Source organism: Nelumbo nucifera, chromosome 2 (genome assembly GCF_055504915.1).
Source record: "Nelumbo nucifera cultivar China Antique chromosome 2, China Antique-T2T, whole genome shotgun sequence".
NCBI lineage: Eukaryota > Viridiplantae > Streptophyta > Magnoliopsida > Proteales > Nelumbonaceae > Nelumbo > Nelumbo nucifera.
Window position 1 is genome coordinate 31259736 of NC_142650.1, and position 21892 is coordinate 31281627.

Sequence of the window (21892 nt, forward strand, 5' to 3'; positions counted from 1 at the left end):
ATTTTATTATAAATATTAATTATTATTTAACTAATTTTATTATTAGTAATGTTTTTAATTTGTTGATCAATCTTAATTTTTTAACTTTTTATTTGTTAATTCTCTTACATTTTTTAATTTTTTAAATTATATTACTATTAATTTTTGTATCACATGTTAAAATTAATTCATATTATTGATTTGCATTTTGCTTAAAATGCCAAAAAATATTACTTTTTCATTGACGGCATAGATCACCTTGCATTGTGTATATGAGATACACATAATCAAAATATACCACACCACACCTTGTAGAATGCCTATGTAAGTGTGATGTGGTTTAGGGCCTTTAAGCTACCAAAATTTGACCATATTACAGAACACCTATCCTGAGATGACATGGTATGGTCTCAACTACACCACACTACACAACTTTTTTCTGAGACTCAATTTTTTTCAAATGATTCGGTGTGAAAACTCTATTAACGACGTTTTATACCGCAAACAAACACAACTTTAACGACTTATCTTCATTTTACTGTTAAAATGCCTCTAGTTTTTCAATATCGTACAAGGGCACGCCCCACAATGCCCCACAACACATCTTGACATTGTATTGAGAATATCTTCTGTGAGCCAATACAAGGTCGGAATATGGTATGGGAGCATGGGGCATTATGGGGCGCCCCTTACAAGGCGCTGATACGAACTCATTTTTAAATGCAAAAAGGAATAATTCCTTTTTCAAGAAATGGCAAATGCAAATTCGCATCTGTGCCCCACATAGGGCGCCCCACAAATGCAAATCCCGACCGTGTATTGGGAATATTTCCCAATGACAAATTATTGCACGCTGAGATATACATATGGTGCGCTTGTGGGGCGCGGATGTGTCAGAAACCGGATTAACAGTAACAGGTCACCTTTGTGCGTAGCAGCTAGCAGATCCCGTCACTAACAGGTCACAATGGGCTTCCTGCGCACCAAATAAGTAGCGTTTTCATCGTAGCCGAGCGTGCGAGTCTCGACTCTAACCTTCCTTCACCATGGCGAATTCCCTAATGCAGGTTAGTGTTCGAACAAACCCTATTCTCAGTTCGAGTTCGGTTTATGAACATATCTTCGAGTCATGAAATCTCTTCATTTCGAAATACGCATAATGGCTATTTACCGCAGTGTTCTTTGCCCCATAAGGCTGAAACGAGCAACCACTCGACTGAGCAATCTCTGTTTTCTTACGCAAAACTCTATTGTTCCCTCTAACCGAATCTTTAACACAGTTAACGTAGGTTTCTCCCGATCAATACATAGGGGTTGCTCCGGAAATTTTAGTTTTTTAGCTCAGAAGGAGAACTTTGATTTGATCTTCCCTAAGTTTCCCACAGGATACTCTAGTTTCTGCAGAACTTTTTCTTCTGGAGAGAGCTGTAATGATTCGACTGAATGGACGGAAGATATAGAGTATTTAGATGAAAAGGGCAGTGTGATTTTCTCCGGAAAGGGAATTCGATCGGTTGAGCCAGGGCTAGATGACCATGTTATGGTGGGCGAACTAAAGAAGCCATTTTTGAATGCTTCCGCAGTTTCGAAGATCGTGGAAGTTGTTAAGAGGTGGAGATGGGGTCCTGAAATGGAAACCCAGCTTGATAAACTCCATTTTGTTCCTAATATGTCTCATGTAAACCAAGCGTTGAAGGAGATTGGAGAAAGTGATGCATCTTTGAGCTTATTCCAATGGGCGAGGAGGCAATCTTGGTATTTCCCGAGTGATGAATGCTACACTCATTTGTTTGATCGATTGAATCAGAGCAGAGAATTTGAAGCAATTCAGTCACTATTCGATGATATGGTTAGAGAATGTGCAAATAATGGGATTTCATCTTTCACGGCATATAATCGGGTGATTCAGCATTTAGCCAGAGCTGAGAAATTAGAGCTTTCCTTCTGTTTTTTCAAGAAAATTAAAGATTCAGGATCTAGAATTGATACTCACACCTATAATTCGCTCATGACATTGTTTCTGAACAAGGGTCTGCCTTACAAGGCATTTGAGATATACGAGACCATGGAAGAATCTGGGTGTTCATTGGATGGGTCTACCTATGAATTGATGATACCAAGCCTAGCAAAATCTGGGCGTCTGGATGCTGCCTTCAAGCTTTTCCAAGAAATGAAAGAGAAGGGTTTTAGGCCAAACTTTTCTATCTTTGCATCTCTAGTTGATTCAATGGGGAAAGCTGGAAGGTTGGATACATCAATGAAAGTCTACATGGAAATGCAGGGTTTTGGGTTCAGGCCATCTGTGACGATGTACGTCTCTTTGATTGAGTCATTTGTTAAGGCTGGGAAGCTAGAGACAGCTCTGAGGCTTTGGGATGAGATGAAGAAAGCAGGGTTCAGGCCAAATTATGGGTTATACACAATGATTGTGGAGTCCCATGCGAAATCAGGGAAACTTGACATTGCAATGTCAGTTTTCTCAGATATGGAAAAAGCTGGGTTTCTACCTACCCCTTCTACCTATTCTTGCCTCTTGGAAATGCATGCTGCTTCTGGACAAGTAGATTCTGCCATGAAATTGTATAATTCAATGACCAATGCTGGCCTGAGACCCGGTCTAAGCACATATGCTGCCCTATTGACAGTCCTAGCAAATAAGAAACTTGTTGATGTGGCTGCAAAGGTTTTACTTGAGATGAAAACCATGGGTTACTCTGTTGATGTGAGTGCTTGTGATGTTTTGATGATCTATATTAAAGATGGGTCTGTAGATCTTGCTTTGAGGTGGCTACGTTTCATAGGTGCATCTGGAATTCGAACCAACAACTTCATCATCAGGCAGCTCTTTGAGTCATGCATGAAGAATGGATTGTATGAGTCAGCCAAGCCTCTCCTTGAGACTTATGTCAATTCAGCTGCAAAGGTTGATCTCATATTATATACATCAATCTTGGCCCATCTTGTGCGGTGCCAGGATGAGCAGAATGAGAGACACATAATGTCTATCTTGAGTGCTACAAAACATAAGGCACATGCTTTCATGTGTGGATTGTTTACTGGTCCAGAGCAGAGGAAACAGCCAGTTTTGTCATTTGTCAGAGAATTTTTCCAGAGCATTGATTATGAGTTGGAAGAGGGTGCTGCTAGGTACTATGTTAATGTGCTTCTTAACTATCTTGTGCTCATGGGACAAATCAACCGAGCTCGTTGTGTATGGAAGGTTGCCTATGAGAATAAGCTTTTCCCCAAGGCAATAGTTTTTGATCAGCATATTGCCTGGTCCTTGGATGTTAGAAACTTGTCTGTAGGTGCTGCTTTGATAGCTGTTGTTCACACCCTCCATAGATTTAGGAAGCGCATGTTGTATTATGGTGTTGTTCCAAGACGGATCAAATTAGTTACAGGACCCACCCTGAAAATTGTGATAGCACAGATGCTAAGTTCAGTAGAATCTCCATTTGAAGTCAGTAAGGTTGTATTGAGGAGCCCAGGAGATTCTGTATTGGAATGGTTTAAGAAACCAATTGTTCAGCAGTTTCTTCTTAATGAGATTCCATCTAGGGCTGACATCCTCATGCACAAGCTTAACACACTCTTTCCTAGTTCTGCACCTGAAGTTAGATCTCTTTCCCCTCCTAAGCCACTGGTTATGGGGAAGGCAGTGTAGGAGTTAGCACAGTCAAAATTCAATATAAGTTGTAGGCTCTGTACCGTAGAAATTTAAATGAAACCATATATTCTATTTCATAATTCTCCTGTTCTTCAGTCTTTCTTTTTGTATCTCTTGCTGGACATGTAACTAGAATGACACATGGAGATGATTGCATGATTAGGATCTTATCTTACTTATATCTGTCAGTGAGGATCTGTATGACCCTTTGTTATGCTGTAAAACGTTACCATTTGAAATTTATGCAGATAATATGTCATCTTTGAAGAGTTGAAATGGTCATTGCAGCATCACAAATTTGGAGTATCTAGCAGAATGATTCCTGCAAATATATGAACATAGTTGAAGCCTATTTTTGCATCTCTTTGAGAGGTGTATCTATAGTCATAATTATGTGAACATAAGCATGGTTTGGTTTCTCATCTTTGTTTTGTGACAGCACATCAAGAAGGTCTGCAATAGATTTAATATTTAAGCCAGTTAGCAGAAAGAAGTAATCAAAAGACAACTGTTTTTTAGATGTTTCCATCACTTCTACGCTTTTCTAGGTCTTGATAATTATTATCTGATATGTCACAACAAGAGGAAGTCTTATTCCCTTTTAATGAATACTGAAAAGTCTTTTATCACCTAATGTTGCCAAACCAAACTAATGGTTTGAAATGTTAATGAGTGTACTCCCCAAAATAACAGCAGTGGGGATGCATCCCCCTATAAGAAAAATTCTCTTGCCTTGTCTTGAGAATCAAAGAATCAATAGACCCTCATCCACTGCTCAAAGCCCAAATGTTGAAGGACACTGTTGGATCAACTATAACAAATCCAAGCAGAATAGTTACCCATCAAGTCAACATTTTCCGTTTTTTTTTTCAAGGACAAAAAGAAATTTCATTAAACCGAAAAAAACAATACATCTCAAAATGCTGGTTGTCTAGTTGACAAACCAACAACATAACAGAATTACACTGAAAAGAGACAAAATTACAAGGATTCAGTTCCAAAGTGCTTCATATACCCCTGAAAACCATAAAATTTACAGCTCCCCCCGACATCCCCGAAGCTCTAAGCTCCACCCAATCTCCTCCCTCATCACCCCATGCTTCAAAGAATGATCCTCACTATCTCCTTCTTCCATCCCTCATATCCCTAACATTCCAACTGAGAATCCTCAACTTCCTCCCCTTCTCCCTGTCTTCCCCCTCCCCCCAATTCACTCAATCTTGTCCAACCCCTCCTCTTCTCCTTCCTCGTCCCACCCCTTTATTTTTTCTAGATATTCTTCCCTCTTCTTATTCTCTTCTCTTTTCTTTTTTCGAACTTCTCAAATGCTATCTTTGCAAAGCTTTCCCCTCCCCAAAAACTATCCCGAGAGACTTTCCCACCTCCACCTCCCTCTCCACTGTTTTGAACTATTTCCTTGACTTCTTGAATTTTTTTGTGTCTGTTCTGCTCTCTCTCTCTCTCTCTATCATGACACACATGCTCTCTTCCCTTACTTCCTTCTGCAGCCTCAGCTGCATACTATGTAGTCCTTGAATCCTGGTTGACTGGAGATCTCTTCTCTTCCTGGACCTTCAACCTTTCCTGTCTCCCCAATTCATCTTTGCTGGCTTCTTTAAGGTTTTCTTCCTTACTGCAACCTGTCTCCGAGTGAGAGTCGGAATCCCCACCTTCAGCCTACCGGATTTTTCTTTTTCGATTTCCTGATCTGCTAGTCCTTTTGGAAGTTCTCTGCAACTCTCCCTCGTCAAGCAGCTTTCTAGGGCCATTAATGATCCTCTTTTTACCACTTTTGTTAAACCTGGCTATTAACCAAATCCACCTCTTTTGTTTGAAAGCTTTTACCTTCTTTGTTAAACCTCTTTTGTTTGAGAAAGAACATTTTCTGTTTTCAACTTTACATAACAGATTAGCAAAAGACTAAATTGTTTGGAGAATCACATGGGGCTGTCAATTGTTTGGGTCAACCTGACAGACCTAAATCTATCAACCCTATTACATAGGGTATTAAAAAAATGGCCATTACCCAGTGTTGGCCCCAGCTATCTGGGGTCTTGGGAGGGTAGAATGGGTATGGTTCTAACCTTTGGAATTTTTTCCCACATAAAGTGGCTGGCCTCATATTTGAATCCATGTTCTAATTCCTGCCAGCCCAAGATTTTATCACTACACCAAGTCATGGTCCCTATCAACCCTATTACATAGGACCTGTGTATATACTTTGTTCCAATTATTAATAATGTCAGGGAGGGTTGGAGGAGATCAAGTAATTGTTTCACATCTCCAATCTGCTGATGATATAATTTTGTTTTGTGAGAATCTTGATCTGGAAATGGTGAGTAACCTAAAGTCGCTGATTGAGAATTTTGAGGATATTTCTAGTTTGAGAATCAATTGGAACAAAAGCGGAATTGCTGGAATTAATGTGGAGGAAGATGAGCTCTTGAGCTTTGCAGGGGTATTGGGGGTGTGAGATTAGAAGTTGGCCCATTACCTACCTTGGCTTATCTTTGAGGGGGGGGGGGGGGGGGGGGAGGACAGAAGGATTCTGGAAGCCGGTGGTTGAAAGGTTTGCAAAGAAGCTGTCACTTGGAGGAGAACTTATTTATCTTTAGGGGGAAGAGTTGCATTGGTTAGGGCAACTGTAGCAAATCTACCCATTTACTTTCCTTCTACCTTTCGTATCCCGGCAAGGATAGCGAAACATTTAGAGAAGTTCATGAGGGATTTCCCTTGGGAACCCGGGGGAGGGAAAAAATGATCAGTTAGTCAAGTAGGAACAAGTTAGTAAGCCAAAAGAGCAAGGGGGTCTAGGATTGGGAAACACTGCCCTAAGGAACACCACATTGTTGAGTAAATGGTTATGGAGGTTTCCCTTTGAAAGAGATAGGTTGTGGCACAAAGTAATTGCAAGTATTCATGGTCTAGATTGCAATGGCTGGGATGCTAAATTTGGCTTTATACCATTTCTGACTTCAAGAATGAAACCATTTCTAATTTGGGTGTGGCTCCCCATTCAGGCATTAACTGGAACCTTGGTTTCAGAAGAGGCCTTAGGGATAGAGAGTGTATCTCGTTGACTGATCTCCTTGGAACCTTGCAATCAGTTTACTTGGACCCCAATTTGGAGGATTCTAGATTCTGGGTAATCTCCCCAGATGGGCTCTTCTCTTGATCCTTTTTTCTCAGTCATCTTGCTTCTGCTAGGCCCCAAGGGGTGGCTCTACCGGTGAAAGAAATTTGGAGCAAACCTATCTACCCCTCCAAAAAATCCAAGCTTTCTGCTGGACCCTTTTCCTTGGTAAGGCAAATACTTGCGACTTGTTGCAGAAAAGGAGGCCTTTCACTTGCCTCTCTCCTCATATGTATTTTCTTTGTAGGAATAGTGGAGAGTCCCACTTCCACTTATTGATCTCTTGCCCATTTGTACGTCGTATTTGGGATTTTTTTTCTGCTCTCTTTGGTTGCAGATGGGACCCTCCCCAAGAGGTGATAGACATTTTCAATCCTAACTTCTTGAGGCAACCAAAGAAGAGAGGGAGAATTATGTGGAAAGTTACCAAAGCGGCTATTGCTTGGGGAGTATGGGAGGAAAGAAATAACAGAATTTTTGCTGGAAAATCCAGAACTTTGGAAGAGGTCATTGACAGCATAAAATTGAGGGTCGCATTGTGGATAAAAACCTTGAACAGTTTTCAAGTTTTCTCTGTAACTGACATCCAAAGGGCATGGAAAGAGAGCACAGTCCTCTAAGGGCAAGGAAATCTTAAGAATTAAATGGAAACCACTAGAGGTAAACAAAGTGAAACTGAATTTTGATGGAAGCTCTATGGTCAACCCGGGAGTGGTAGGAATTGGGGGAGCAATCAGAAATGAAGAATGCAAGATATTGGCTCTATATTCAGGGCCAATTGGTATTACAAACTCAACAAAGGCTGAGTTATTGGCATTATTACAGGGCCTCCGATTGGCAAAGCAATTGGGTTTTCGTCAGGTGGAAGTGGATCAAAAGTTGTAATCTCTTGGGAAAAATGTAATAGACACGTCCCATGGACCCTCAAGCATATCTTCAGAGAAGTGGAGATATTAGAAAAGGATATAAATGCTGATTTTAGGTGGATCGGGAGGAGTGCAAATGGATTAACAGATACTTTAGCCAAACAAGGGGCTGCAAGGCAGAAACTATATTGGGTCTCGTTGTAACTTGGGTTGTAATCCTTGGGGATGACTATTGGGTCATCATTCTGTAATTAACTCCACATATTTTAATTAATGAAACAATCTTTTTGCTGATAAAAAAAATAATGTCAGTTCTAGGTCTGCAGTTTGAGTCCTGAATCCTGATTATAGATTATTATAGTAGGGCCAGAATTGGGTTTACTTAAGGACCTGTACCTATAGGCTATAATGTAAAATTGTAAATACACATACAATTATACATATGGAAATGTATACATATATGTACATCATAGCACATGACAAAGATACCTCCCAACATTTTTATATTGTTTCTCATAGTTTGCCTATAATAATTTCATATAAGATGTAAAAAACTGGTACTTTATAAGAGACTAGTATAAGGGCATGTGTTCAAGTAAAGATAGGGTAAACCTTAGGATATGACTTTTGATTGACTTTTATGACCTGCACCAAAACCAAGGCAAGTATCCACTTTATATATTATAGATATATAAGATATTTTGAGAAGGAAGCAAGAGAATTAGCAAATTTATTGTCAAATTACCAAGCTAAAAGGCCAGATAGTTAAAATTAAGGTGCTGTTTGGCAAGTCTTTTTTGAAAGATCTGGTAGCCAAGAGACATAGTGGGCTTTTACATAAAGATCTTGGCAGTCCACAGACTGGTTGGAGGCGCATCTTTCCGTGTGAAGACGAGACGAAAAAAGTTGAAAAGCTCCATTTGGAGCTTCCTGAAAATAGCCCGAAATGGGCTTCTCTCGTCTTTTTGGGGCAGAGTCTTTCGGCGGTAGATCTTCCCCCAACCAAATGGGAAAAGACGAAAACACGGGCTTCTGGGCTTCTAGACAGACGACAACCCATGCAGAAAGTGTGCCGAACGGGTTCTAAGTCTAAGCCCAATTAATAACAGGGTTGGTTTTGGGTCTATTACTTGTAGAATGTATAAGGTTTGGGTTTCTTATTGTGTCAGGATTGGGTCTACTTTGACTTAGCCCAGACCTGATCTCTTGACAACATTGGAATCATGGGATCAATAAGCCCCATCTACTTTTCAAATCTTAAAGAAAGGGCCCTTTTAAAGGGACCTGTTGGGTCTTTAATTGATTAGTGGTTGACAAAAAATGCAGTATAAGTTATGAAAAGGAGGAAATTAGGGGAAAGGAAAGAAGAAAAGGGGAGAGCTGATACCAGGTAAATCATCAGGGTCTATCAAGTTGGTGAGATGAAGATTCTAAGTTGGGATATGAGGGGATTGAGCAGTGAAAAGAAAAGGAGATTAATAAGAAATGTGTTCCAAAGAGAATCTGGATATAGTTATGATCCAAGAGACAAAGCTAGCAGATATTGACAGAAATTGGATCAGAAGTATCTGGGGAATCAAAGGTCTTAGCTGGACTCTTGCCCTTCTTGGGGAACTTATGGGGGAATCCTAATACTAACAAATGTCTATGGCCCTAACTCGTTTAGATATAGGGCTTTGTTTGGGAAGAGATTTCTGCTATCAGAGGACTTTGGATTGGCCCTTGGTGTTTGGGGGGAGATTTTAATGTTATTAGGTTGTCGGGAGAAATAAATAATCCAAACCAAGGAATCACTACTAGCATGAGAAATTTCAATCATCTCATTGATGCCCTAGAATTGAGAGAACTTCCCTTCTGCAAGCAGATCTTTTTTTTGATAGGAAACAACAACTCTCATTAGAGAATTGAAGCAATTACAGGCTTACCACCCTCAAAATGGATGGAAAAAACAAAAACTTACAAACAGGTCCAAAATAAAACCTCCCTAGTAACTCCTTGCTTAGCTAAAGTGTCAACCATTCCATTTTCTGACCTTCTTACCCATTTAAAATGCACCCCAATCTCCCTTGCTAAGCTAATAATCTCTCTTAGAGGCTGTCTAAGAGCCCACACTCCCAGGTTTCCAACTTGCACCCACCCTATTACCAGCTTGGAGTCTCCTTCCACTTTTAATTGCTGCATTCCCCATTGTTTCGCCAGTCTCAAACCTTGAATTAAGGCCATTACTTCTGCCCTTAATGAATCTCCCACCCCAATTGGGCCCGAGTAAAGGGCCAAGACTTTTCCTTCCTTATTTCTGAACACCCCCCCAACTCCCGATTGACCTGGATTACCCAAGGAGCTTCCATCAAAGTTTAGCTTCACCCTGAACTGAGGCGGTGTTATACAACATTCTTGTACCATAGGGGAGGAAGGCGAGGGTATAACTATATCACTCTAATTTCTAATTAAGTCAGCTGAGGAGAAGTCCTTTAGGAGATGATGTACCTTCATCCAATGCATAACCTTGATGGTGACAACCTTCACAAGTGCTTCCTTGGATTTTTCTTGCCCTAGGAAGATCCTATTGTTTCTCTCTTCCCAAATTGACCATAGGATGGCTGCTCTTGTTATTCTCCACATTATCCTGCCCCTTTTCCTTGGTTGTCGGAAGAAGCTAGAGTCAAAAAGGTTCAGCACACCCAAGGGGGGGGGTTCCATCTGTAACTAAACAAAGAAGAGAACCAATCCCACAAATAATAAGCAAGAGGACAAGAAATCAAAAGATGAGTCGCTGTCTCACCATTTCTTAAGCAAAGGTAATAGATATGTGGGGAAAGGCCCCAGTCTGGCCTTTTTTTCTTTGAAGTACACCCATAGTATTGATCTTTTGAAGAGCCACTTCCCAACAAAAAGCCCTAACCTTTGGCGGCACAGGAGAATACCAAATTTCTTTAGCAAGAAAGGAGACATATACAAAAGAAGACTGAACTAAGGCGTTGAAAAAAGATGAACAAGAGAAAGTTCCTGAAGAGGACTCTTTCCAAATTCTATTATATGGGCAGGAAAGGTCTAGGGAAACTGAATTCAACACAGTGAACAACTCATTTGTAGAAGCCAATTCTGAATCTCTCAACCCTCTTCTCAAACCCAAATCCCAAGTCCCCTTAGACACACAGAGTGAGGAGATGGTTTTGAATTTATTTAGGGAAAGAGAATACATTACTAGGAATCTATCCTTAAGGGGGGTGTTCCAAAGCGAGAGGTCCTCCCAAAACAGAATTTTATTACCTGAGCACACATCAAATCTGATGAAAGGCTGAAAGGAAGGCAAGACTCCAACAATTGCTTTTCAAGGGGAGAAATGAGAAGCCCTAGGGTCGACGCCATCATCTCATCCATTAGCTGCCATCTCGTGAATACTTTCCACTACCAAGTGCCACAAACTGTCCTGCTTCAAAGGAAATCTCCACAACCACTTTCCTAACAAAGCTATATTTCTTAATCTAATATTTCCAATGCCTAGACCCCTCGCTTCCTTTCTCCTAGAAACTACTTCCTACTTCACTAAATGGTCATTTTTTGAGTCATCTGGTTCCCACAGAAAATCTCTCATGAGCTTTCTAATTTACTGGCAACCTTGGAAGGAAGCTTAAAGGTAGACAGAAAATACACCGGAAGGTTGGCCAGAATGGACTTGATTAAAGTGATTCTACCCCCTAGTGAGATATAATTTCTCCTCCACCCTGCTAGCTTCTTAGTGAATCTTTCCAAAATTGGGTACCAAAAGTTTCCTGTTCTAGGATTTCCCCCCAAGGGTAAACCTAAATATACCAGAGGCCAACCACTTACCTCGCAACCCAAAGCCCTAGCCACCAACTACACTTCATCATCCTGTAAATTCACCCCCGCTACACAACTCTTGTTCCAATTGATTTTCAGATTGGAGACTCTCTCAAAATGCATCACCACCAATCTCAGATTATCCATCTCCTCAATTTCCCCTTCACAAAAGATAACACAAACTGTAGGTGAGTGACAATTTCCCCTTTTGCAAGCAGATTTTACTTGGTCAAATTTTCATTCCCCCTCAACTTGTTCTAAATTGGGTAGGTTCCTATTCTCTTATGATTGGGAGGAATTATAGGGGACATTAATGTCAAGTATCCTACCGAGAATCATTTTAGATCATTTTCCTATTTGTATTGAGAAAGAAGTTCCTTTTGGTGGTCTTGCTTGTTTCAGGTTTGAAAATATGTAGTTTGAGGATCCTTGTTTTGATAATATAAGAACCTTTTCATTAAGAAAAGGTGACAAACTACAACAATCAGCCGTAAAAAACAAAATGAACCCCAAACGTACAACTCAAACGTTGACCTCTTAGAAGCCTCCAACCTTTGACACCACCCCTGAACCAAGGACATCCGCCAAAACAAAACAAAATACAGCATACAAATGTCATCACTATTCCTCCCCCTCGAGCATTTCCTCCTACCCTTTATCAGCCTCATCCCAGACCTCTCCTCCTTCCCTTATTGCATTCTTCTTCAAACTCTCTTTCCTCCTTTTCTTTTTGAACTCCTTGATGGCTTTTCTAGCAAATGCCTCCCCACCCAAAGAGAACAGACCAAGAAATCAAAGTAATTTCCACTAGAATTGAAGAGTTGGATAGAAAAGAAGCTCTTAGAAGTTAGAACCTTGGAAGAGGAGGAAAGAGAGGAGAGATGGAAGTTAAAGGTAGAGTTGGAGGAGATATTAAAGAGAGAAGAAATTTGTTGGAGATAGAAGTCAAGATGTAAATGGATTGCAGAAGGGGATGGTAATACTAATTTCTTTCACTCACTTGCAAATGGTAGAAAAAGGAAAAACACCATTTGTAGTGTGGAAGTGGAGGTCAGGAGTTAAGAGGGCCCTGGGAGATTGTAAGGGTATTTGTAAACCACTTTAAGAATATTTTCTCAGCTCTAATGGGGAGTAAGTCAGGTTTGTTGAAGTTGGATTGGAATGTAGTTTCAGAGGAACAATTCCAGATGTTGGAAAAGAGATTTTCTTTGGAAGAAATCAAAGAAGGCATTTTCTCAATGGATAGGTCTAAAGCCCTAGGGCCGGATGGTTTTTCCATGGCCTTTTATTAGGAGTGTTGGGAGTTTTTGAAGTTTAAGATTTTGGAAGTGCTTGTGGAATTCTATCATAAAGGGGAACTCCCTTGTAGAGAAAATGCCAGTTTCATCTCACTAGTACCTAAAAAGGAGGCAAAATCTCCAAAGGATTTTAGAACAATTAATTTGATAGAGAGCCTTTATAAGATTATCTCAAAGGTCTTATTTGAGAGGCTTAAGCAGGTGCTACCCTTAGTGATTTCACCTTTTCAAGGGGCTTTTGTGGAAGGCAAGCAAATTGTGGACCGTATCCTAGTGGCAAATGAGTGTGTTGTCGAAAAGAGAAAGAGAAGAGAAACGAGCTTGGTGTGTAAATTGGATCTTGAAATGAAGGCTTACGATTTAGTTGATTTGAGTTTTCTAATAGAAATTTTAGAAAGGCTTGGTTTTGGTGAAAAATTAAGGTTGTGGGTTAAAGGATGCGTTAGTTCAGTCCATTATTCAATTCTCATAAACAGGGTGGCAAAAATTACTTCTTGACTAAGGAATAAGACAAGGAGACCCTCTATTCCCTTTCTTGTTCATCCTAATGGCAGAGGTGTTAAGTAAATTGGTTGTGGACTGTTACCACTTGCTAATGTCTTGTTCCTTTGCTGCAGATGTGTGGAATTGGGTTTTCTCTTTATTTGGCTGCAGGTGGAACCTGATTTCTAATGTAAATATGCTCTTTGATCCATCAATTCTTGGATGGCCAGCAAAGAGAGGGAAGCTTATGTGGAAATGCATTAGAGCTGCTACGGTATGGACCTTTTGGGAGGAGCAGAATACAAGGATCTTCCAAGAAAAAGAAAGGAGTCTTGAGGAAGTTAAGGAATGCATACTAACAAGGACCATCCTATGGCTGAAAACCTCAGAATTGTTTGTGAACTTTTCCTATGACGATATTTGGAGGAGTTGGGAAGTGGTGGCATTAATAGCTTCAAAGAAATCCAGATTACAAGCAAGGTGGACTCCTCTAGAAGGGGTAATTAAGCTGAATTTTGCTGGTAGCAGTCAAGGTAACCCAGGGCCTTTAGGAATTGGTGGAATCTTGAGGAATAAGAACAACAACATTATTTCCTTATTCTCAGGTCTAGTAGGAGTTGGAAACTCAACAAGAGCTGAATTACTAGCAGTTGTACAAGGCTTACAGATTTCAAGCCAACTTGAGCGGAAAATCTGGTAGTTGAAGGAGATTCCAAGGTCATAGACTCATAGTTAGTTGGTTATAGAATCTGGACACTGTCACTTGGGGCTATAGAGATCGTCCGAGGAAAGTAAGTGGATTACAAGAAGCATGACAATCAATTTTCAATGGGTTGGAAGATCAGCTAATGCTTTGTCAGACTCTTTAGCTAAGCAAGGGGTTTCTCGGGTATCTTTGTATTGGGCTAATTTATAATTTGACAATGTTTGGGTTTGTACTCGTACCTTTGGGGAGGTAGCATCTCATGCTTCCTCCAAGGCTGATTGTACTTCCCTTTTTTCTCTTTAAAAAAATTGCCTAATCATTCATAAAAAAAAGTAGATTAGTTGTGGATGTGGATTCATAGGGATTAATTAGGGGTTGGAGTGTGGGTAGAAGTCAAGTTGTAGTATCCCATCTTCAATTTGCTAATTATACAAATCTTTTCAACTATTCACAGATTACACTGTGGATGACATGTTGAGGAAGTGGGGTGAAATTGCAAATTGCACACAGACCAAGTCAGTAATGAAAGTGGCTTGGACTCCCCCACCTAGTGGATTCTTGAAATTGAACTTTGATGGATGCAGTAGGGGAAATCCGGGGCAATCGGGGATTGTAGGTGTTTTTAGGGACAAAAATGGGGTCATCTCTGCCATGTTCTCAGGCCCAATTGGAGTGGGTGACTCCCTTAGAGCTGAGATCTTTGCAGTTATGGAAGGAGTCCGGAAAGCTAAGGAGTTGAACATCAAGAAACTCATAGTTGAAGGGGATTCAGAGGTGGTGATAGGATGGCTGACTAAAGATCAAAATGGTTTATGGAAGTATAACAATGAGGGGGAAATTCATGTGGCTGGTGTGGGAGATGGAAGTTAAGACATGTTGGGTTAAAAGATCGGCTAATTCCCTAGCTGACGGTTTAGCTAAACAAGGGGCAGAAAGGGATTCACTGTTTTGGGCTAAGCTGTAACTTTAGTGTATTCTTTTCTCTTTTTCTTCTTTTTTCTTCCTTTTATGAGGCTCTTAGTGGCTCTTCGAAGATAAGTGTGTTTGTCTTTCTCCTGTAAATTTTCTACTAATGATTTAATGAAAGTGTTATTGATAAAAAAAAAAAAATTATACAAATCTTTTCTACGAGAGGGTTGATATGGAAATGGTTAGAAATTTGAAGGCTTTGATTGATAGATTTGTAAGTATTTCATGACTAAGGATCAATTGGAGTAAAAATGAAATTGTGGGAATTAACTTGGAAGAGGGGGAAATCCTAAGGTTTGCAGAGGTCTTATGTTGTGAGATTAGGGCTTGGCCTATTACCTACCTAGGGCTACCTTTGGTGGGAAACTTGAGAGCTGATAGATTCTGGAAGCCGGTTGTGGAGAGGTTTGTCAAGAAACTAGGCCTCTGGAAAAGAAACTATATTTCTCTAGGAGGAAGAATCACTTTGATTAGAGCCACACTAGTGATCCTACGCATATACTTCCTCTCCACTGTTGGATTGAAGTCTTTGTATGTATGAGTATTCGGCTGATAAGAGTTCTTATTAGCCTATACTTAAGTTTAAGTTGTCCTGTACTGGGCCTTTGTTAATGGGCCTAATCCTGTTTAATGTTTTAAGTTGTCTGGGTGTCCCATCACTAATCAGGGGCATTCTAGTAACTTCCTGTATCATTGTACTACACCATAATATAAATAGTAGTACTGTCGACTGAGCAGTGCAGTTCGACATTCCAGCATCTCTTCTTCTTCTTCTTCTTCTTCTTCTTCTCTTTTCTGCTACTTCGGCTACAGTAATTTAGCTTTCATGGTCTCAGAGCATTAGCTTCTTCCTGGTTTCAGCCGGCACACACTCTCTTCTCTTGCTGTCTTTTCATCTTCTCTCTTCCTTTTTTGGGTTGCTGTAGTGAAGACCTAGGGGTGTAAGAGAGTAAAGCAAGTTCGAACCTAGGGTTTCTCTTGGTTGTAGGACTCAAGGGAAGTAAGACCCAGAAGTAGATGTCCTACTAGGTTATTTCCAGCAAATAGTAGCTATTTGGCTACTAAGAGAGGTCTGTGTAGGACAGACCTAGTTGATGACTGATTTCAGCAGTCCTAGCACTAGCCGAAAGGGGCTTAGCTACTTCTATAGTTGCAGCTTCGGTGCTCCTGCAAGACTCGCACAGACTTAGCTTCTTCTACAGAGCCCACTGTTCACTTGCTACTGTTGCAGCCTCGAATTGTTCACTCACTACTGTACCCAAACCGTTGCAGTTTTTGGTTCAGCCCAAGTGAAGTCTATCTAGTGTTCTACCAGCACTGTGAACACTTCTACCATCATAGCAATGTGGCAAACAGCTCCAAGTTCAGGGTGGTTATCAGTCCGAAACCCCTCACCACTGCTGTGAGATTACCTAGGGAGCTGCCAGCTCCAGATTGTTCAGCACTGTGAACCCTAGTTGAGGACTGATGTCAGCAGTCCTAGTATTGGCCGCAAGGAAGGGCACTCTCTTTACAGTTGCAGTACTCAAAGTTCAAGTGGAGTCTGCATAGCACAATAGTTGAGAACCCTTAGCTTCAGGTCGGTTACCAACCCAAAACTCCTTGCTTGCTGTTGAAACTGAACTGTTTTAGAACTGTGACAGTCTCGGCAAGTCTAAAACTGTGTCGAGTGCTGTCAGAACCTGCTGTGATCATTTCAGCTAATCAGATCTGCTCCAAAACTGGTTCAGAACCTTCAGAACTGCTTCGGCTAGTGTCAATCAGTGTCACCTACACAGTGGCTGCAGTCAAGATGTCTTCAATACCCAGAGATGTTTCTTCTAGAGATAACAGGCCTACGGCAAGTGGGAATTTTGTCGCCAGCAACAATGATGACAACTCACAAAATACACCAACAGTGTCTTCTTCTCCTATGGGACAGGTTGTTGATTCCTCTGGAACTGGTACATTGGGCTTCACTGCTAGCGAGGTTGAGATCCTTAGTAGGGCATTAGCCCGTCTAAGAAATAATTCTTTTGCTTCTACATCTCTTGCTAGATCAGGTACAGCCTCTGCCTTCAGTGCCACTGGCTCTGTTGACTCTACTTCTTGGGTTATTGATTCCGGTGCTACTGACCATATGACACATATGTCTTCCTTATTCTCTTTATATCATTTGTTGTCTGGTCAGGATAAGATGAGAGTTGCTGACTGGTCTTTCTCCACTATTTCTGGAAAGGGAATTGTTGACCTAAGCAAGGACCTCTCTCTTAAATCAGTTTTACATGTTCCCAGTCTTAAGTCAAATCTCTTGTCTGTTTCAAAACTTACCAAAAATTGAACTGTAGTATAACCTTTTTTCCTACTCATTGTGTCTTTCAGGACAGATTGACAAGGAGAACGATTGGGTGCAGTCATGAGTATGGAGGCCTCTACTACCTTGATGCAGACATCGGCTCAGTCTTACAAGCATCTGCTGCTAGTAATCCGGAAAGTGTGGAGTCAATAGCTAAGTTACATCTTTGGCATGCTAGGCTAGGTCATGTGTCTTTCTCCTCATTAGAAATGTTGTTTCCCGAATTGTTTAAGGGCATTCCAAGTTAGAGTCTAACCTGTGAAGTATGTCAAATGTCAAAACAATGTAGAACTATCCAATTTCCAGCAATGAAATTTGTGCTCATTTTGATTTGGTTCATTCTGATGTTTGGGGCCCTTCACCCATTATTTCCTTTGATGGCTTCCGGTACTTTATCAGTTTTATTGACCACTACTCTCGTTGTACATGGATCTACCTGTTAAAAGGACGGGATGAAGTACCACGGATAACCATGGCATTTTGCAAGATGATTGAAACACAGTTTAATAAGAAGATTAAGCAATTCAGGTTAGACAATGCTGCTGAATACTTTGAAAAATTCTTGAACTTATTCCTGAAAGATGCTGGCATACTACATCAGTCATCCTGTGCTTATACTCCTCAGCAGAATGGGGTTGCTGAGCGCAAGAATAGACATCTATTGGAGACAGCTCGAGCCTTACTATTCCAACACAAAGTCCCCAAGCAATACTGGTCTCAAGCTGTACTTTCTGCATCATATCTGATAAACCGGATGCCATCTAAGGTGTTGGGTATGAAAACCCCTTTCTCTGTTTTGTGCCCCACTCTTCCAGACTTTCCCCTTCCTCCTCGGGTCTTTGGCTGTATATGTTTCATACATGTGAAGGATCCAAAGAAGACTAAGCTGGATCCTAAGGCTACAAAGGGAATATTCTTGGGGTACTCTCCTACACAAAAGGGTTACAAGTGTTATGACCCTGTCTCCAAGAGAAAGTATGTCACCAGAGATGTGGTGTTCTTTGAGTCTCAACCCTATTTTCAGTCTTCTCAGAATCCTCTTCAGGGGGAGACTAGTGGGATGGAAGAGGATTCTCATTCTCCCTCCTTTTTTTGTTCCCCTATCTGCCTCGGGTCTTCCATCCTCTCCTCCTACTTCTTGTTGTGACATTCCGGGTCAACCCAGTGAGGCTCCCACTGTGCCGGTTACCTCTCCTGATGCTGCAGATGTTCTTGAAAGCTCCAGTAGGCAACAAAAAGAGATACTTACATACAACGGGGTCCTCAACCTCATGACAACAACCAGTTGGACTCGGATCAATCTGTCTCTACAATCCAAGGTAATTTCAACTCTCATACTTCTGATTTGGATCTTCCTATTGCTCTCCGTAAGCCTATCCGCTCTTGCACCACCCGACACCCCATTGCTGATTTTGTTTCTTACTCACATTTATCTCCTGCCTATCACTCCTTTGTGTTTGCTCTTTCCTCTGTGCGTGTTCCTTCTAGGTACTCAGAGGCTGTGTCTGATCCAAGGTGGAAAGAAGCTATGAATGAAGAGATGAAAGCCCTAATGAAAGCAAGAATTTGGGAATTAGTGGATCTGCTAGAGGGGAAGACCACTGTTGGGTGCAAGTGGGTGTTTACTATAAAGCACAGGGAGGACGGGTCCATTGAAAGGTACAAGGCCAGACTTGTGGCAAAGGGGTTTACTCAGAAAGAAGGGATTGACTACAAAGAAACCTTTGCCCCGATAGCAAAGCTCAACACAATTCGGGTTCTATTGTCACTAGCAGCAAATTTTTCATGGGAACTTCATCAGCTGGATGTGAAGAATGCCTTCTTAAATGGTGTGCAAACTGAGGAAAGCATTATATGGAACCTTCACGAAGCAATCTCCCCGTGCATGGTTTGAGAGGCTCTGTGGGGCCATGAAGAAAGTGGGGTACACTCAGAGTGGTGCAGACCATACCTTGTTCATAAGGAGACAGGATAGCAAACTTATTGCACTCATTTTTTATGTGGATGATATGGTAATTACCGGGAATGACTTGGTAGAGATAAAAAGACTGAAGGAGTTTCTAGCTTCTGAATTTGAGATCAAAGACTTGGGTCATTTGAGATATTTTCTTGGGATTGAAGTTGCCAGGTCAAGAGAGGGAATCCACATATGTCAGCGGAAGTATGTTCTTGACCTCCTAGAGGAAACAGGCATGATGGGGTGCAGGCCAACAGATACTCCAATGGAACAGAACCATGGCCTGCAGGAATCAGTAGGGGAGGACTACTGTGATAAAGAGAGATACCAAAAATTGGTAGGGAAGCTGATATACTTATCCCTCACTCGGCCAAATATTGCTTATGCTGTGCATGTTGTCAGTCAATTTATGCACTCTCCAAAGATTCCTCATATGAAAGCAGTTGAAAGGATTCTCAAGTACTTGAAGACTTGCCCAGGGAAGGGAATTCTCTTCAGGAAAAACAATAGAATTGAAATTGAAGCCTACGCTGATGCAGATTGGGCTGGGTCTGTTGGAGACAGGAAGTCAACCTTGGGTTACTGTACATTTGTGGGAGGAAACCTGGTCACATGGCGCAGTAAGAAGCAGAATGTAGTGGCTAGATCAAGTGCAGAAGCAGAGTATCGAGCTATGGCCCACGGGGTTACTAAACTCTTATGGCTCAGAACTCTTCTTAATGAACTTGGCATTAAGGCTGAAGGTCCTCTCAGGCTGTATTGGGACAATAAAGCTGCTATCAACATTGCCAACAATCCCGTGCAGCATGACAGGACAAAACATATTGAGATTGATCGGCACTTTGTTAGAGAAAGAATTGTCTCGGGTGAACTCTGTGTGCCTTAACCTCCATCTGAGATGCAAATTGCAGATGTACTGACTAAAGGGCTGGCAGCAGCAAAGTTTAGGGACATGCTTGGCAAGCTAAACATGATTGATATCCATGCTTAGCTTGAGGGGGAGTGTTGGATTGAAGTCTTTGTATGTATGAGTATTCGGCTGATAAGAGTTCTTATTAGCCTATACTTAAGTTTAAGTTGTCCTGTACTGGGCCTTTGTTAATGGGCCTAATCCTGTTTAATGTTTTAAGTTGTCTGGGTGTCCCATCACTAATCAGGGGCATTCTAGTAACTTCCTGTATCATTGTACTACACCATAATATAAATAATAGTATTGTCGACTGAGCAGTGTAGTTCGACATTCCAGCATCTCTTCTTCTTCTTCTTCTCTTTTCTGCTACTTCGGCTATAGTAATTTAGCTTTCATCCACATTCTGAATCCTAAGCAGAAAGCCAGAAATATATGAGATACTTCCTTTGGGAGCTGGGAGAGGGAAAAAGGACCTCTTGGTAAAATGGGAACATGTTTGTAAACTAAAAAAGAAAGGGGGCCTAGGACTAGGAAACATTAGTCTCAGGAATACTGCGTTACTAGGAAAATGGTTGTTGAGATTCCTTTTGAAAGAAACAGTTTGTGGAAAAAGGTAATTGCAAGCATTCATGGCATGGAGGGTAATGGTTGGAATGCCAAGATTGTCCTTAACACAACTTCAGCTTTTCCCTTGAAAATGATTCATGAGGTATATCCTCTTTTTCTCAGCTCTATCCGTCTTGATGTGGGGGAAGATGACAAAGTTCATTGTTGGAAAGACATTTGGGTAGGGGAAATACCTTTAAAAGATTAGTTTCCTAAATTCTTTGCCCTCTCTAGCCTTTAGAATGAAACCATCTCTAGTTTGGGTACACCCTCCTTTTCAGGTCTTAATTGGAACCTTGGTTTCAGAAGAGGTCTAAGGGAATGTGAGCGTAACTCTTTGACTGACCTGCTTGACATTTTGGAGTCAACCGTTATAGATCCCAATTTGGAAGATTCTATAACTTAGGCGCATTCACCAGATTGTTTATTTACTTGCTTTGCTTTTTTTAAGTTTCTTACATTACCTAGCTCTCAAGGGGTGGACTTTCCAGTCAACGAAATTTGGAGTAAGCCTATTCTACCTAAAATTCCAGCCTTCTATTGGGAAAATTTCCTTGGAAAGGTAAATACCTGCGATTTACTGTAGAAAAGAAGGCCCTCTTCTTGCCTCTCTCCTCATATGCGCTTTTTATGTAGGGATAGTGGATAGACCCTATCTCATTTATTAATTTCCTGCTCCTTTGTACATCATAATTGGGAGTTTTTCTGTTCTCTTTTTGGCTACAGGTGGGACCCCCCCCCAACTTAAGAGGTGGTGGATATTTTCAACCCAACTTTCTTGAGGCAACCAAAGAAGAGAGGAAGGGCATTGTGGAGATCTACTAAGGCAGCAGTTGTTTGGATGGTATGGGAGGAGAGGAATAACAGAATTTTTTCTACAAAGAAGTAGTCTCCGGATGAGGTGCTAGATAGTATTAAAGTGAAAGTAGCCTTTTGGGTAAAAAACCATGGACAGTTTCCACAACTTCTCAGTGTCTGACATTATAAGGAATATTTGGAGGGAAATAGCACACTCCACTAAGGAAAAAAAGAGATAGGAATGGAGTGGAAACCCCCAGTAGGTGCTTAAGTAAACTTGAACCTTGATAGGAACTCATTGGGCATCCCGGGGTCGACAGGAATCATAGTTGTCAAGGCATTGCCTAGGCGACTAGGTGC

General features: G+C 41.1%; 1 protein-coding gene and 1 long non-coding RNA gene across 3 annotated transcripts in view; both read left to right on the plus strand.

The window, feature by feature from the left end:
- Positions 1-908: 908 nt before the first annotated feature.
- The window catches only part of LOC104603335 (uncharacterized), a 38125-nt gene continuing 17141 nt past the window's right edge, over positions 909-21892 (plus strand). Inside the window, exon 1 of one of the 2 annotated variants that reach the window (XR_016082846.1) lies at positions 909-1046. This is a non-coding gene — a long non-coding RNA (uncharacterized LOC104603335). The remainder of the gene's footprint in view (positions 1047-21892) is intronic. The other variant, XR_736206.3, reaches the window with a different exon arrangement.
- On the plus strand, positions 1002-3925 carry EMB2217 (Pentatricopeptide repeat (PPR) superfamily protein). The gene has a single exon (XM_010267347.3). It carries the CDS (start codon positions 1109-1111, stop codon positions 3644-3646), a length of 2538 nt encoding a protein of 845 aa, XP_010265649.1. The 5' UTR covers positions 1002-1108; the 3' UTR covers positions 3647-3925.

What these genes read in the sequence shown, in the direction of transcription:
- EMB2217 (XM_010267347.3), top strand. Translation starts at nt 1,109, where the DNA reads ATGAAATCTCTTCATTTCGAAATACGCATAATGGCTATTTACCGCAGT.